Source organism: Cyrtonyx montezumae, unplaced genomic scaffold (assembly GCF_038088225.1).
Source record: "Cyrtonyx montezumae isolate F1298 unplaced genomic scaffold, pur_monq_1.0 scaffold_0, whole genome shotgun sequence".
NCBI lineage: Eukaryota > Metazoa > Chordata > Aves > Galliformes > Odontophoridae > Cyrtonyx > Cyrtonyx montezumae.
In genome coordinates this window covers 55,549,792-55,565,736 of record NW_027071824.1, presented here as the reverse complement: position 1 = coordinate 55,565,736, position 15,945 = coordinate 55,549,792, and the positions used below count along the sequence as shown (strand labels likewise).

Here is a 15,945-nt window from a genome sequence, read left to right as displayed (position 1 = left end):
CTTGACCACTCTCTTCTGTGAAGAAATTCTTTCTCATGTTCAATCTAAACCTCACCTGGTGCAACTTGAGACTGTTTCCTCAGGTCCTATCACTTGTCTTATGATAAACAAGACTAACCCTCTCCTTGCTGCAACAGCCCAATAGTTAGTCCCTCTTGTTTATAAGAACTATGAATCCATAATTTATGGCTACATTATGGTATGTGAGATGCTATTACAGTCATGCAGAATGTTTTGAAAAGGATTAAAGGATCCCATGAAATATAAAAGAATTCACTTGCTTTTAATAATAAAAGCCATTGTGCCTTATCCCCCAAATTAGAATACTTCCATAAATAACTTCTGAAGTAAACTCAGCTTTTCTACAATCTTTTGCACAGATCAATATTTTGAACTACAGTCATTATTAAAGAATTCAAAATTTGATTTAAAATAGGTGCTTGGATTGGAGTATATAGTCATTTCGGGACATAGAAGGAGAGAAGATAGACAAATTTACTATCTTGGTTTACTCAGTTTCCCCTAGATTTCTCTGTGATGGATAAATATTCTAAAAAAAAAAGTTATTTCAGAAACGCAGCCAACCAGTCTATAAAGCCAATTTATCCATAAATCTTAATTTGTACTACAAGTGCTACCTTAAAATTCATTGTCCAGGCACAGGTACCACAAATTTGCATTCAAAACAGACTTAGTCTTAACTTTTCTCTCTGACATTCATCTGATTCCTAGTAACATAAGAACATGTTTTATAATTGATTTAATACCAAGATGAAAAGAGTAAGGAAATAAACAGGAGTACTTTTCACTGAAATACAGTGTGTTGGACAAACATGTCAGTCACTCTGGAAGTAATGTCTCCTACTTATTTCCATGGAAACTACAACAGATATGAAAAGCACAACAACAGTATTTGATAAAGAAGATTCTCAGCTACAAAAAACTGTTTTGCTACATTTTCACCACCATTAGCTATGCATTTTCATCAGCAATGAACAAGAGCCTGAATGCTGTGCTTGTAAAAATCTGAGCCAGTGGAAGTGACACACTGTTGCTGTCACTGCTACTGAAATTCACGACCCACCACCTCGCTCTGCTCACATCCACTGTTTCCTCTCCATAAATGCTCAGGAAGAGGCGATGAATGTCAATGGGTACAATTTTTCTGCATGGAGGAATTCAATTTCACATCTTTGCTTCCCATGTACTTCCATGTCAGATGCTATGCTGTCAGACTGCTCCTCTGTTGCCACCTGTCATATGGCAACAAAATATAATGGAATATTGGTGGAAAGGTCCAGCCTCTACTGCCATATCACCACCAACATCTGCCTCTGATGTCATGGGACAACGTAACAAAATAGGAGTCATTACTTTCAGAGCAGTCCTCATACTTGAAGACAGAAACATCACATAGGATGCACCGCTGAAACCACAGCAACATTTTTCCTAACTTCATGAGTAGTAATTTTGAGTGCCTAAACAAATACTGGTATTTTCAATTGCTTATTTTATCTTTCTTTTTTTTTTTTTTTTTTCATTTTAGCACTGAAAATCTAATACTATTTTAATAAAATATGAGTTTCAGATTTTGTTCTAAAAAGTCTAAGGAAAAGAGATTCAGCACTAATTTTCAGTGTTACAGTAGAAATACCAGATTTCCAGGTTCAGTTTTGAAGATATTTTTAAAAAGCAGCAGTTAGTAGCAGCCACTAGAAAAAGAGGAAATTTTTAATATACTATTTATGGAAGATAAGGACATGAATTTATAATTTAGTGTATTCCTATAGATATTTCTTAGTTATCAGACGTATCTTGAAAAAGAACACAGATATCATGATTTTTAAAAATCTTCTCTAATTTTTAAGTTTTTCCTCATTACAGAAATTTGAGTTTACTAACTGTAATGTCTCTGCTCCTTTCATAATATATAGATTTGAGTGAATACCTCCCCCATTCTCTTCAGAGTTATAAAATACGGTAGTGTATCTGTTACATCTCAAATAGACAAAGATTCTAACTCCCTGCCCCCTCCTCCCCATCTAACCAATTCCTAATTCATGGATTCTGAAAGTATTTAAAATTTTATCAACATATTTACCAGTGAGAGAAGATGCCTTACATATAGATTAAAATTTTTATAATGAAAAGGTATATTTTTCTTTAATGTGTAGTTATTTAGTTGGGGAGAGAGGAAAAACATTATCTTTCAGGGAATATTAACAAGACTCATTACCTCAAATAATATATCCCCAAATGCAAAAGTCATATATAACAATAAATTAAGAATTGTTTTGGAGATCTTTCCTCAGAAGAAACACAGGCATATTGCTTGAGTGGATGCAAAGAAGTTGCTGGAGATCAAGTTACTACATTAGAAAAATTTTTGAAAGGTCAAATAATACAATTCTTGCACAGACAAAACTGTAAAAATGCATAAAAATATACTTTCAAATTTGTCATACAAAACCATATTAAGGGGGCTTATCCCTTGTCCTTCCCACTTCTCACTCTTAGAACAATTACTTTTTGATTGTCCATCACTAGGCGATGTATGAGGAGAAGCAGATAGTTCAGGAAAGGTGTTAAACTTACTGATAAAGTCAGGTTAATACCTCAGGACAGTTTTCTGTCATAAAGGGTGAAGAGTAGCAAATGTTTATGGAAAGAGTGCAAAACAAAGGAGATGCATACTCTCCCAAGACATTGAAAATCAGTGGCTTAGGACCTTCCTGAATTGGAGATCGCATAAAGATTACTGTGACGCATGAGCACCAAAATCATTCTCCTCTAATTTGCCCAATTCTTTCTGATAAGTAGCCTCCATCCTCAGTGCTATGACAAACTTGAGAAATCAAACAGTGTCAGTGAAATTTCAGCTAATTTTAAGTAACAGCACTGTTTCATTCACTGTCTTCATTCATCTTTGGCATTATTCTTTATTTTCTGCATCTATTTAATTCAGAAATTCCTCTGCTCCTTTCAAAGCAAAACACATTTTCTAAGAAACTCAAAAATGCTGCACTTATTCCCATTTGGATGGTACCACAAAAGCAACATTAGGATTGCAAAGATTACCAACATAAATTATTCACTTACCTGTTTTTCAGCTTGTCCGTAATCTGATCCTTGAGGTGACAAGAAGTGACAAATATGACCATTGTTTTTTGCTTTTTCTCGAAGAGCCATAGCGGTTTTGACTGTGGCATTTCTAGCATGAACAAACACCATCACCTTAAGACAGAAAAAACAGAGCTGATGAGAAATGACTGAAATCTGAAATACTGAAAACACTTCAATAACAAAATATTCCCTACTATAAGAACAAATTAAATGGGTACGTGCATGGCGTAATGATGAAAAAAAAGTAGCAGCAGAGAAATTAAAGAATGATCCTGACTATATCATATATAATGTTTTTCAAGAGCTACTGATAAGGTTTTCATTTTTAATTCTTTAAAAGATAGGTAACAATTGCTGGAAATAGTTGTTTTTCAAATAGTGAAGAGATTGCTATTGAGGAAAAATAAAAGGGATATTTGACACATTATAAATGATCTGGAAAGCAAATACAGAAGCGTTATTTAATGGTACGATTTGACTATGCAAGACAGTTGAAACAAAAATTGACTATAAAGAGCCTTTGGAGGATATTATAGTTCCAAAACACTAGTGATCAAAGAGAAGAATGAAATTAAATAAGATCAAATGCGAAATATACATGCAGACACAAATTTTAAATTCACAGATATTACTGTGGGTTTAAATCCCATACCATCTTTCATAAAGATATTTTAAAGACAGTGGATGTTTCCCTAAAAGTACCAACTGAGGACTGAGTACAAAGATAATAAAAAATGTAAAAATTTATAGAAGGAGAATTAACAATAAAATAGAAAGCATTTTTGAAAAGATTTGAACTCCTGTCTACAGTAGATTTTGAAATTACATTAATGTATCATCCAGAGAACCTTGTGGTCACTTATTATATTTACCATCACATACAGTGGTTACAAAGAAATGTTAATAACTATTCTTTAGAAATGTATATGAACCAATTTAAACTGGAATAACATTAAGATTCACTGCAAGCCATATTTAAGATGAACAGTGGTTCTAATGGGTACGGAAGGGGAGAAAGACTGTTCTCTACAGGAAACTAGAGATCATTCATTCAGTCAAACACAGACAGCATAGAAAATATGGTCTAAACCATAGGAAGAAGGATTGAGTGATTCCAAACCCCCTAGAAGACTTCAAAAGGAAAATCATCTGTAAGACCAACATGCACTATCCTAGAAGTATGTGTGTCTGCATAGTGACTGAATTCCTGCCAGCTATCACGAAGAATCAACAAAAAGATATGAGTGATTGGTTTAACTAAAGTAAATGAAGACTGCTTTTTCTTCTACTTGTTCAATTATGCCTTATAGGAATTTAATTATTTTGTGCTAGTCAATGCTGGAGAATACCTACTAGTGATTAAAATGCCAGTTAATTATAGTGCAAAAAGCAGCCTGGAATGTCAGACAGCCAAACACTGCTGGGAAAGGTATGCTATAGAAAATACTCAACATTTTCCCCCTGAGAATTCTGTGTTGCTCACTGTCTGCATAAATTGACAACACATATTTGATCAGACAGCTCTTTGGTTTATTTTTGTATGACAATTTTTGCATTCTTAAAACTCCCACTTGGAAAAGTTTGAATGACTGGCTAGCAAGTAACCTTAATCAGTGCAATCGTAGAACTACAGTTCTAGTTTAAGTCAGTTTCAGTTGCACTTAATGACAGGTATGCCAAATAACAGACAACCTTGTGCTTTTAATTTGTTTCTTTTGGCAGCAACATCCTTGTATCAACCTGTGACAAGTTAATAAATTATTTTTAAGTAAAACATTATGAACAAATGAGTTAGCTATATTTAATGGCAAAACTAAAATGTTATTGCTTCTGTTCTGCATTTAGAAATATATAATTTAATTAGAAACATACAATTTATGTGTATTTTTATATGAAAGTGTACAAAGTAGCTGCAAATTTATATAAACTATAAATTTATCATTAAAATAATCAAAATGAAAACAGGTGACAACATAAGGAGGAGAAAAAAGAGAAACAATGCTGTATATCTATTTCCTACCTGGGAAAATTGCATGTTACTTGTTTTAGCTTAGTTGATAAATTTTGATAAATTATGTCCATGATCGTTTCAGTAACATTGTGATTTCTATAATTATTAGCTATCATCTGAGTAAAAATATTCTCACATACATGTCGTGGTAAGCATCATCATTTTGTTTAAATTAAAATACTTAATAGCAAAATCATTTGAAAATTTCTTCAAAAAGAGGCTTACAGCATAACAAATCATAGTGCATAACATATCTTCACATCTTCATCAATTATTTAAAGTTGTCTATTTATCATTTTACAAATTCTTTTTATAGAAAGTCTAAAAAAATACACAACTACTGAGAAAAGTAAATTCATTTCATTAAGAGGTTCATCAAGTCATCTTCAATGAATTCTCAATTCATAACCTTCAGTTTTAAATCCAATTGATTTTATACTTTATTAGCTTGTTTTGTGTGACTGAATTTTTGAGGCTTGTGGGTCTTCTATTCCTAGAAGGACAAAGCTCAAAGAAAAGCTGCAAAGAGGAATGCTTTTGAAGTTGGAAAGGAACTAATAAAGCCAGTCAAAAATAACAAGCAGTTCTGCACACAACAGTGTATTTATATCCAGCAAACCTCTAAATTAATCAGGTTGCAATTTTTTATGGATTGTTTAAACAAGATACAGAGAAATACTGGGACATTCAAACTAAACAAACTACAGTATAGAAAGCATTATAGATTATACATTATAGATGTAATACTTTGGTTGCTAGAACTATTTTTAGAAAGGAGCAAAAAAGCAGTACCAGGAAATGAGATGTGGTAAAACTAAGTCACCACAGTAACACTAAGTAGAGAACAGAATGCTAGTCCCAGAAAAGATGAGAGTAGAAAATAGGCCCTTAACTGAGGAATCTTCACAATTATGTAAATAAGCAGTAACTGCAATACTTGGGAATAAAGCCCATTCCTGGAATTCTAGGTGCAAATAAAACATCTCTTAGTTCTAATCATAATCAGGCAGTCTTTCTTAACTGTTACTATCATGTTCTAGTCCTGCTTAGACAATGATAAACAACAGCAAAAAAGATAAGGAATTACTATTTCAAAGGCTTAGAAATTTTGTTATTATTTTTCTTTTTTCTTTTTTCTTTTGTACTATTCAGGCTTCTTCAGTGCCCTTAACTCTTTCTCACTTTCAGATCAGATATAATCCAGTTCTTTTCTCAGGATGAAAACATGCTAATAGCACAATGGTGCAGTGGTGGATAAAGTAGTAACATTCATGTCTAATTTTTATTACTCAGAAACATAAGAAGGTCAAGTTAATCTAAATTTCTGCATGAAAACTAATAGGTGACACTTTTTCTATAGATTATTATGTAAACCAATAAAGGTATATATATTTGTGTATTTCAATCTTGGCCACTGAACATTTCCAAAATTATTACACAGCACTACTCTAACAAGAACTTTCAGTTAACACACTTCAAAGTATACCATTCAAATAATAATCAGTTTGTCTCAGAGGAATCTGAATCATTTTTCAACGTTTGGTGCCTTGATTTTCTTTGAAATGTTAGAAGACTAATCTAAAAGGCAGCAAAAAAGGTGCTATGAAAGATACATCAATATAGAATTTATACAGCATTTGGCATATGTACTTCTCTACTTGAGATGCTAGGCAAGATAAGTAAGAGCTCAAGAAATGCAGATACATAAAAGCACAGGTATGAGAGGTAGTAGAACAGAACAAAATCCATTAATAAATAATAACATAACATAGAGTCCACTGAAATTTCCTTGTAAAAGAGAATTCTTGGCAGAAAAAAAAAAAACAACATACAGCTCAGCATGTTGGACAGAGACTTAAGAAAAACGAAGCAAAAAAAACCCCAACAATGAAACCATACTGTGCAATGCTGAGTTAAAGCTCACAAGACAATTACCATTTTAACATCAAGATAACTGCTACAATATTCAAAACGTAAGGTAAAACTTGTTTTCTAAAACCTAAGAAAATATGTATTTCACGCTGTTGTGAATTTTAATGATGCTGGAAAAATAGTTGGAGCCTTTGTACCTAAAAACAACTAAGAATGTCCTTTCTCATTACTGCTTAGCAAAACTGCTGTAATAATTCCTAAAGCTTCTGCCTACAAGAATCTGAAATTAAATGGGACTCTCCAAGTGCAATTCCATGCTGTGATTTCCACAATAACTGCAAAACAAGCAGCATGCTTCTCTAATAGAGGACTGGAAGATGTTTCAAGTACATGAACAGGAATAATAATAGGCAGAAGTAACCTAGAAAAAAAAACAACAACTGGAATTGTTAACTCTGACCTGAATGAGTTGGCTGTGCTACAATTCAGGCTCTACACTGCACCTAGACTGTAGATAAAATACATATACACCATGAGATAGTGCTAAATTGGGAAGCCAGACTTAAATCAATACAATGAGTAGTTATTATTCTTTATGTTTAAGCATTATCGGCTATCTTGTATGTCAATAACTTGTATGTGAAGCAGATAATGATCAATTCATCTAATTTTCACCTTGTTTTATGAACCACAATGATCAAAACTCCGTTCCAAAGACAAAATTAACAATTCCATAACAGGCTAATCATTACAAGAAAGCTGGATTACACAAATCAAGAAAAGATGCACATAACATTGTTTCCTTGTGTGCACATTTTGCAAGTGAAACTACAGTTAAGTGCAATCCCTGACTGATCTTAATATGTGAGATCATACAGTTTACTGCACATGACTTCTTAAATTCAAAGCAGACCTCCTATTAACTCTGCTGAAGCTTTAAATACTCTCATCAGATCAATAATTCCTATGTCCTAGTTCTCAAAATTTGTAAGCCCTGTTTAATACGTACTTCTGAAGATTTTAATTTCAGCAACTTCTGCTTGCGTAAAACCACATATACTATTAAAAGCAAAGACAAAATCTAAATTCTCATTGTCCTACACAACAGACCATCTCTTTTTTTTATATTATTTTTTATGGTATCCATTACACTATTTTGACCCTCTATAATGAAGACGTCATTATACATTACTATTTCCTTTGCTTGCTAAGTATCTTGCACTACATGAGGAACTAAAAGAAACCTAACACATAAAAGTCTTCAGAATATTCAGTATCTACTGTGCACATTCAATATTCCATTTTCTTCATGTCTTCTTCTCACAGAATCATCGTGACACTAAGATTCTAACATTACAGCAATCATTCACTCAAGGAGGAAACAAGAACTTGTTACGCACCAAACAACAACAAAACCAATGCTGATATAACCATCCTGCACTCAAGAGACTTTCTACAGCTCTTACAGAAGATATCTAATTCTCATATGCATACTATTGGCTTTCTTTAAAAAAATAATTCATAGAATCATGAAGGTCAGAAAAGACCTACAAGATCATCCAGTCCAAAGGTGGAAGGTGAATTTCATAAACTAACAATGTGCAGTGGAATTAAATGACTTTTATGTATGTTATGATCACATATTAACATCTCTTAAAATTTTTTATTTAAAATAATTGCACAGCTTGCAAAGGAAAAAAAATATCATTGAGAGGTAGACACCCAGTCTGATTAAAAAAACTGCTTTATTAGCTGATTAGAGGTGCACAATCTTATGGATTATGTTTACTTGTAATAGCCGTAACTTCACCAAATTTTATAAAGAACCAGCCTTAGCTACATATGAGACCCTGTTGCATGTTTTTCTTAAAGAGACAAAAATAAAATAAAATAAAATAAAACAACAACAAAAAAAGCCCAAACATTTACCAAATACATTGTGAAACAGCAACGTAAGACTTTAACAGGTTAATTTAGCCTGTCCTAAGTGTGTCAGAGAATATTCTATTTCCATGGAAAATCTCTGTGCATTAAATTATGCAAATAAGTTAGAAAAAGTAATTTAGAATAGAGAGAAGCAGTTCCACGGCTACAAGCTGTATAATTAGATCTGTAGTTTGCAGTTCAAAGCTAGCTCTGGTGTACATAGCTCTAGCGCTAAAAGCGTCTGCTGCTGCTCTCTGAAAACCAAAGCTTATAGATGACAAAAATATAAAAAGGAAGGAAAAGACAAATGTTTCTAGCCAGGATATCTCCCCTGAACTTTCTTAAAGCATTAAATAAATAGACCATTCTTATCAAAGACTTTATATAAAATTCACCACAGGAAGTGTTTGCATTTCCCTAGTGCTACATGTTCAAGGTTGTAATTCCCCTGAAACATGTTTGCAAGTTACTGTAGCACTGAAAAGTGTGTTAGTCTTGAATACCCATGAAAACTAATACTTCTATGTTATCAGGGACACATAACTAGACAATATCAGAACTCATCACATATTCTCTTAGACGAGAAAGAAGAAACACACCACATGTATACATAACAGAAGTGTCTAAAATTATTTAAGAAATTTGTAATCAGATACCTGAAATTCAGAAATCCTTCTGCCCTGGACAGCAATAGTAACTTTTCCTACTGGGAAATGTCACTTTCACAACAGCATTTTTTATAGCAGCTCCTAAATGGTGCATTCACCTTTTGGGAGAAGTACGTTGACTCTTTCAGGCACTTTACCACCTTGTTATTGAAGTGCTGGTCACGCTAATACAAGTATAGGAATACATACTTTATTTTATCTTCAAGACATTATTTTACTTTACCCAGCGAAGTCCTTACAACACATTCTTTTTTTTGTATCTAATTCTTGATTTTGGCATTACTTCTCCTGAATGTGAACACCTAGGGACACTGATCAACTGATAAATCTATGCACTGAAAGGCAGAACGTAGTCTCCCCCAAACCTTTTGCAAAACTCAATTCCTAATGAAATTTCTTCGCTGCTCCCCAAGGAGTGCTGACTGCCTCTGCCTAGGTTAAAAATGGCATCCTTAGCACTTCACTAAATAGAACTGTCACCTGATAAACTAAATACAACTCACCAATGCTTAGCCTAATTCTAAGAAATAAACTGTTTACCATTTGTGCTGTGATTTCCCCTTGACTGCCAAGACACAGTTTAAACTTCTACTGCCTAACAGCTACAGAACAAAGAGTATACTTTATGCAAAATATTAATGAGAACAACACACATGGCTCACTAGTAGTTCTTGATCAAAAGCGTTCATCAGAAAACCAGAATAGCTTGATTACCAGTTCTAAATGAAGGCACAACAGTTTGTACGTATTATTTCTATTTCCACTTAGTGATATAACAATAGCTCATGAGGATCACTATCCAGAACTAGTAACTAAAAGGAGTAAAATATATGAAACAATTTTTATAAGGTAATCCATACTGAAGTTTAAATAGTTCTATGTACAAATTTTGTTTGTATTTTTAGCAGATTTTAACATTTTTTTCATAGTCAAAAGTCTTTTAATATACTGAAAAACAACAAAGAAAAGCTGAACAAGCTGTATCACTTTCCAAGGCAACTGAAACTGAATTTAATTCATTTTATTACATCTTGGATTTAAGAGAAATTCTGATTTAACCTGTATGTGAATTAAGATATTTTACACTGCAGAAAATGGAAGGGCTACTAACTGCTTGAAAACTGGTTGTAAATGAGACATTCCCTACACTCTTATATAGAAAATGAATTCTTTTTGACAAGTTGAAAGCAGACTTCATTAACTCATCATGGCAAAGTATATCATGTACATTAGAATTTCATTCACACTCTTGTTTCAGAAACCCAAAAAAACATTCAGCAGGAGCAACCACTAAAGAACAATCTGTAAAATCAAAAATAACATTCAGCAATTTCTGTTAAAGAACAAAAACACATAATAATATATAATATTCAAATGGAAAGGATTAATTCATAGCGATAACAAAGAAATCAGATGTCTCATCAACTAATCAATACTGTAATGTGATACAATCTACTTTGAACTCCTGATAGATTACCAGTAATTGCTGTTTCTGCTAAGTTTCGATATAATTGTCCATCCAAACTACTTCTGATCAGTCCTGCTTAAAAAAACAACAACTAGGACTTCTGATAAAATCTTGATGGAATCTAATAAAAATAACATCTACTTCATATCACTATTTATCTAATTATATTTCCATTTAGATATATCAGCACTGAAGAGTATTAAAACTTAGTTTACAGAGTTTTTTACTGTCATAATGCGTAACTGCTCATCTTTCTAACAATAACAATTCTACTTTCTTAATTCTCTGCAAGAAAGACATCTGCCTGTAATAATTTTTTTATTTCTTCTAATGTTTGTCACTTAAAATATGTGTACCCTAATGAATACTAGATTGTACAGTTCAATCTTCTTTTTGTTCCTGCTCATGGAATTCTGTGCTAAAAGCTAGGATTAGGACATCATATTGGAACAACTTTCTTCATTTTTTTCCTTTCTGCTCTTCCTCCATGTAGTCTTCTACACTTTAAATCTACTGATATAAAAAGACTCTACTATCAAACACATTCTGTTCCCCTACATAAAGCCATACATTCCTACCCACCTGCTTGTTCTTCCTGTGATTGGAAGTGTTTTCCAGATTTATTTTCACCACTGCTTTTCCAAATATTGAAGAGACTTGACTCATAACCCCCCCCATTTTCCTTTTTGAAGATAGATATGACATTTCATATAATCATAAAGGTTGGAATGATCAGTAAGATCACCTAGTCCAACAGACAACCCACCACTACCATATCACTAAACTGTGTCACTCAATGAAACATCTACCTATTTCTTGAAAACCTCCAAGGACAGTGACTCCTCCACCTCCCTGGACAGCCTAATCCAATGCCTCACCACTCTTTCTGAGAAGAAATTTTTCATAATAGCCAATCTTAACCTTCCCAGGCATATGCTCTATTTCAGCTCTGAGAAACCTCCACTAACCACCTTCATCCTTAAAAGATCAACATAATATTCAGTATTTGTTGGTGAATCCCAGACTTAGAAGAAGGTGAGTTAAAGGTAAGTATACTCCAAGCTTTCCCATTTGTTTCAGGGACTTGTCATTCCTGGAGGTAAATCTTTCCATCAAAGACAACTGAGCCTCCTGCCCCATTCAGCAGACAGCTTTCATCTTCCCTAGTCTTCCTTCTGCTATTGTGATACTTCCAGAAGACATTCCCCCCACCCTTTATCATCTCTAATCAGATTCATCTCCAGGTAGGATTTGGCATTCCTAACCTTATTCCGGCAAGCAAAGAAAGTGCCTTTATATTCCTCTTGCATCCCCAGTCCCTACTTTAACCTCCTATACCATTTCTTTTATTTTTTTTCCAGAAATTTCTTGCTCATCCATGCCAGGATTTACATAATCTTTGCTTGATTTTCTGCACATTGGGATGGATTATTCTTGAGCTTGGCAGATGTGACCTCTGAAAATCAACCAGCTCTCCTGGACTCTCCTCTTTAGAGCATCTTTCATAGAATTCTTCGAAGCAGATCTTGAAGAGGCCAAAATCTGCTTCCTCAAAGCGCAGGTCTGTGCTTTTTGCCTTGCTGCCTCCATTAGAATCCTGAGTGTCAAGATTTCATAGTACATCACAGCACAAGGTCCAACAGACTGTTAACACTTCTCAGCTCCTCAAGTACCTGTGACAGAAGTTGTCACTAATGCAATGCAGAAATTTCTGGGATAGCTTTTGTCCCATTAAATAAACTCTCCAGAAGACAGTGGAGTGGTGAAGATCCCAGAAAGATCATGAACTGTGGATATGAAACTACTGCTTTTTTTGAATAAGGCTGTAGCTACTTCTTTCCTGGATGGTAGGACTGCGGTAAACTCCTGCAGCAGTATTGGCACATGTCTGTTTTACCCATTAATCCTACTCATAAGTTCTCAGGTGGACCACCATCCATTTCTAAGCCAAGCTCTAGGTATCCTTGCTGTACCCTCATACAGAGGTAAACTCCATGGTATACTGGCCTGACCTTGTTAAGGAGCCTGTTCCCACCTACTGCAGCACTTCATACATGTGAGCTCTGTGATTTCAACAAGATATCAGCTTCTGGATGGAGACTGCTAATTTCCCCTTTTCCTTCATCAAACAGAAGTGCACAGGCAATTCAGAGAGGCACCAGCTGTGGAGATGCAAAGCATGAGATAGTATTTTCTGTCACAGTATGGAAATGAAAGGATTAGGGGCATGGTGTCACCATCATTCAAGACCATGGTTAAAAGAGTTTTGGACCCACAAAGATTTACAGCAAGCCTCTAGTATTAAAATGATAGTATGATAACACAAAACCCTTAGACTGAAAAAGCAGCATCACTAACAAAAGGATGCTTCTTGATAAAAAGTATTTCTCCTTTAAAGATACAGAGCAGTAACATTTTTCATTTATGTACATCAAACCATTGACTTTGAATTTTTAAAATGAATTACTTCAACATTTGCAAACACTTATACTTATGACCTAGTTTTACAATTTGATTCATACTGAATGCTCAGTTACGGAATCAGTGCTAAATATGGATTTCCAGATACTAAAGGAAATCCTCTTCAGAACAGGGTAACAATCTATGCTTTCCTCAATTTGTAGACACAGTCAAACATGTTTAAATTGTAGGTATGTTAATACTTAGTTCAAATTAATTTTATTTCCATGCATTTCAGGGTTATTTATTTTAACTTTCTTATATTTATATGGTAATTGAATACTCTGCAAACAAAAACAAAAGCATAAACAAAAACACTTTCAATGTGAGTCAATGGGAGAAGAAGGTGAAAAATGAAGATATTAATTACCTTAACGTACTACGCCTAGAAATACCTAATACAGAAAAAGATCGTTCCAAATCATATTTCTTCAAAACAGTATGATTAGTTAACCTTATAGAATGCAAAGCAAAAATGTACAGAATAAAAATTGAAATAGAAGGTAAATTACTCACTAAAACAAACAATATTTCAGCGACTCCTACAGGTAGTAGAAATTATTTTGGATTTTAATTGACAGGATAGAAATAGAAACAAGATCTGTTCTTGCATAGAAAATTAAGCAAAAACATCTAGCCCATTACCATGCAAATATATGTCATTAGGCAGCTAACAATCACACTTTTACAGATGCCAATGGACATGAATGACAATTGTTACTCAAAATTGTGCACAGCTTTTCACTGCATCTTTTTTTAGCAAAACAAGATCATGCAAGAATTTCTTTCAAGCATTTCCTTTTGTCCTGTCCTGACATCAGCTGCTCCAACTTCACAAAATACATATGTTTCTATGTTTCTCCCTTATAATAAATTCTATTTTTGTCAACAATCACTTTAGAACAAGAGTTGTAAAGCCTATTCTTTTATGTTTCCAAAACTACATTTATTTAAATATACACTTTCTAAAATATGTAAAATAGAAGCCAGCAGTAGTATGCAAATTCTACTCAGGAAAGGAACAAAGGGGATACTGGGTACCTATTCCCATCCTATATACTTAAGCAAACAAAGAGTAAATTATCAAGTCAACTTCTATACGCCCTGGTTTTGTAAGAGCCAATAACATAAATAAATCTAATAAACAATTAAAGAACAGAAAAACCAGTTTTTCTAGTTTATTTCTAGTCAGTGTTGTTTAAAAACATATTGCTATGCAAAACTTCAGCCCCCTCTCTCCCCCCCAACCCTGTAATAGGTTTTCTAAACCAGAGAAGAAACAACTTCAAGTATTAAGCAATGTTTTTAATACAAAGCTTAATAGAGTTATGAAGAATTTACATCATGTGGTACTTTATGAACAATAGTAAACCATGCTAGAATAATTAGATATACCTCGTAAACCCTATTTTATATACTTAGATCTTCTTAAGGTGCTATATTCTAAACTAGAAAATTATAAATACCTCATGATTAAGGATATGATAGTATATATGAACGTAATGTATTCTGGAATCGTCTCTTCACTAATCATGAAGAAACTATCAACACCAAAGAACTATGTATGTAAAGAAATCTCATACTCTGGAAAGTGAAAATAAGTATAAAATCTAAAGGAATTTCCTGATGCATATTAGGATACTAATAAAGAATTTTTAGTTCCCATTCTCAGTGACTCCTCCAAATAACATATTTTCTACAGTATCCTGCATTTCAAACTAAGACACTAACAAAATTTCTATGGGATTCTTTGGTGACATCAATTAAAAAGTCTACGATAGTCACCATGTCTTGGTGGGGAGTAGTTATTTTGTTACATTTTGAATAATTTACAAAAATGTTGATGATAATTAGGATGCTTGTTAGCTGATACTATCTGTTACATTAAACACACAGATTTCTTCAAGACTACAGTAAGCATGAATTTTCAAAAGCTTCAGACCACTGTCTATCCTCAATATTTCTTCTTCAGTATCATTTATCCTTGTCATTAAATTCTTCCTGAAGAATGATACAGAGCTAATAGGAATACACAAACCTTACTTCCCAGAATCTTCTAGACCACTTCTAGTCTGTAGCCCTGTGTTTGAAACAGACCTGTTAACCTAGAACGAGTAAAACTTACAACATTAGGCTGCAAAAATGATCTAGCTGCCTTTATCACAGCTGTAAAGTGGAAGGACAGAGCTGGTAATATGAAAGTTGCACAACTGTAAATTAACAATAAAATCATCCACAAAAGACAAGACTGCTCAGGATAGTCAACTGTAGAGTAACTATGTATTATTTCATTTGAATATAATTTTAGGCTACAAAGAGTTACTCATCGGGAATGAAACCTGATTTTTATGATTCAGGGTATGCTCATTAATATTAGATTAGAAATTCTAAATAGGAGCAACTGCCATTGTAAGCAC

The 15,945-nt window shown here is 33.5% G+C and overlaps 1 protein-coding gene across 3 annotated transcripts in view; it reads right to left on the bottom strand.

Moving 5' to 3' along the window:
• The window catches only part of ASCC3 (activating signal cointegrator 1 complex subunit 3), a 263,322-nt gene that overhangs the window by 129,389 nt on the left and 117,988 nt on the right, over positions 1 to 15,945 (bottom strand). For 2 of the 3 annotated variants that reach the window (XM_065735653.1, XM_065735658.1), the window contains exon 14: positions 3,100 to 3,234. In XM_065735653.1, coding sequence (XP_065591725.1) covers positions 3,100 to 3,234 — 135 coding nt within the window. Of the gene's footprint in view, positions 1 to 3,099; positions 3,235 to 13,207; positions 13,231 to 15,945 lie in introns of those variants that run through there. The other variant, XM_065735666.1, reaches the window with a different exon arrangement.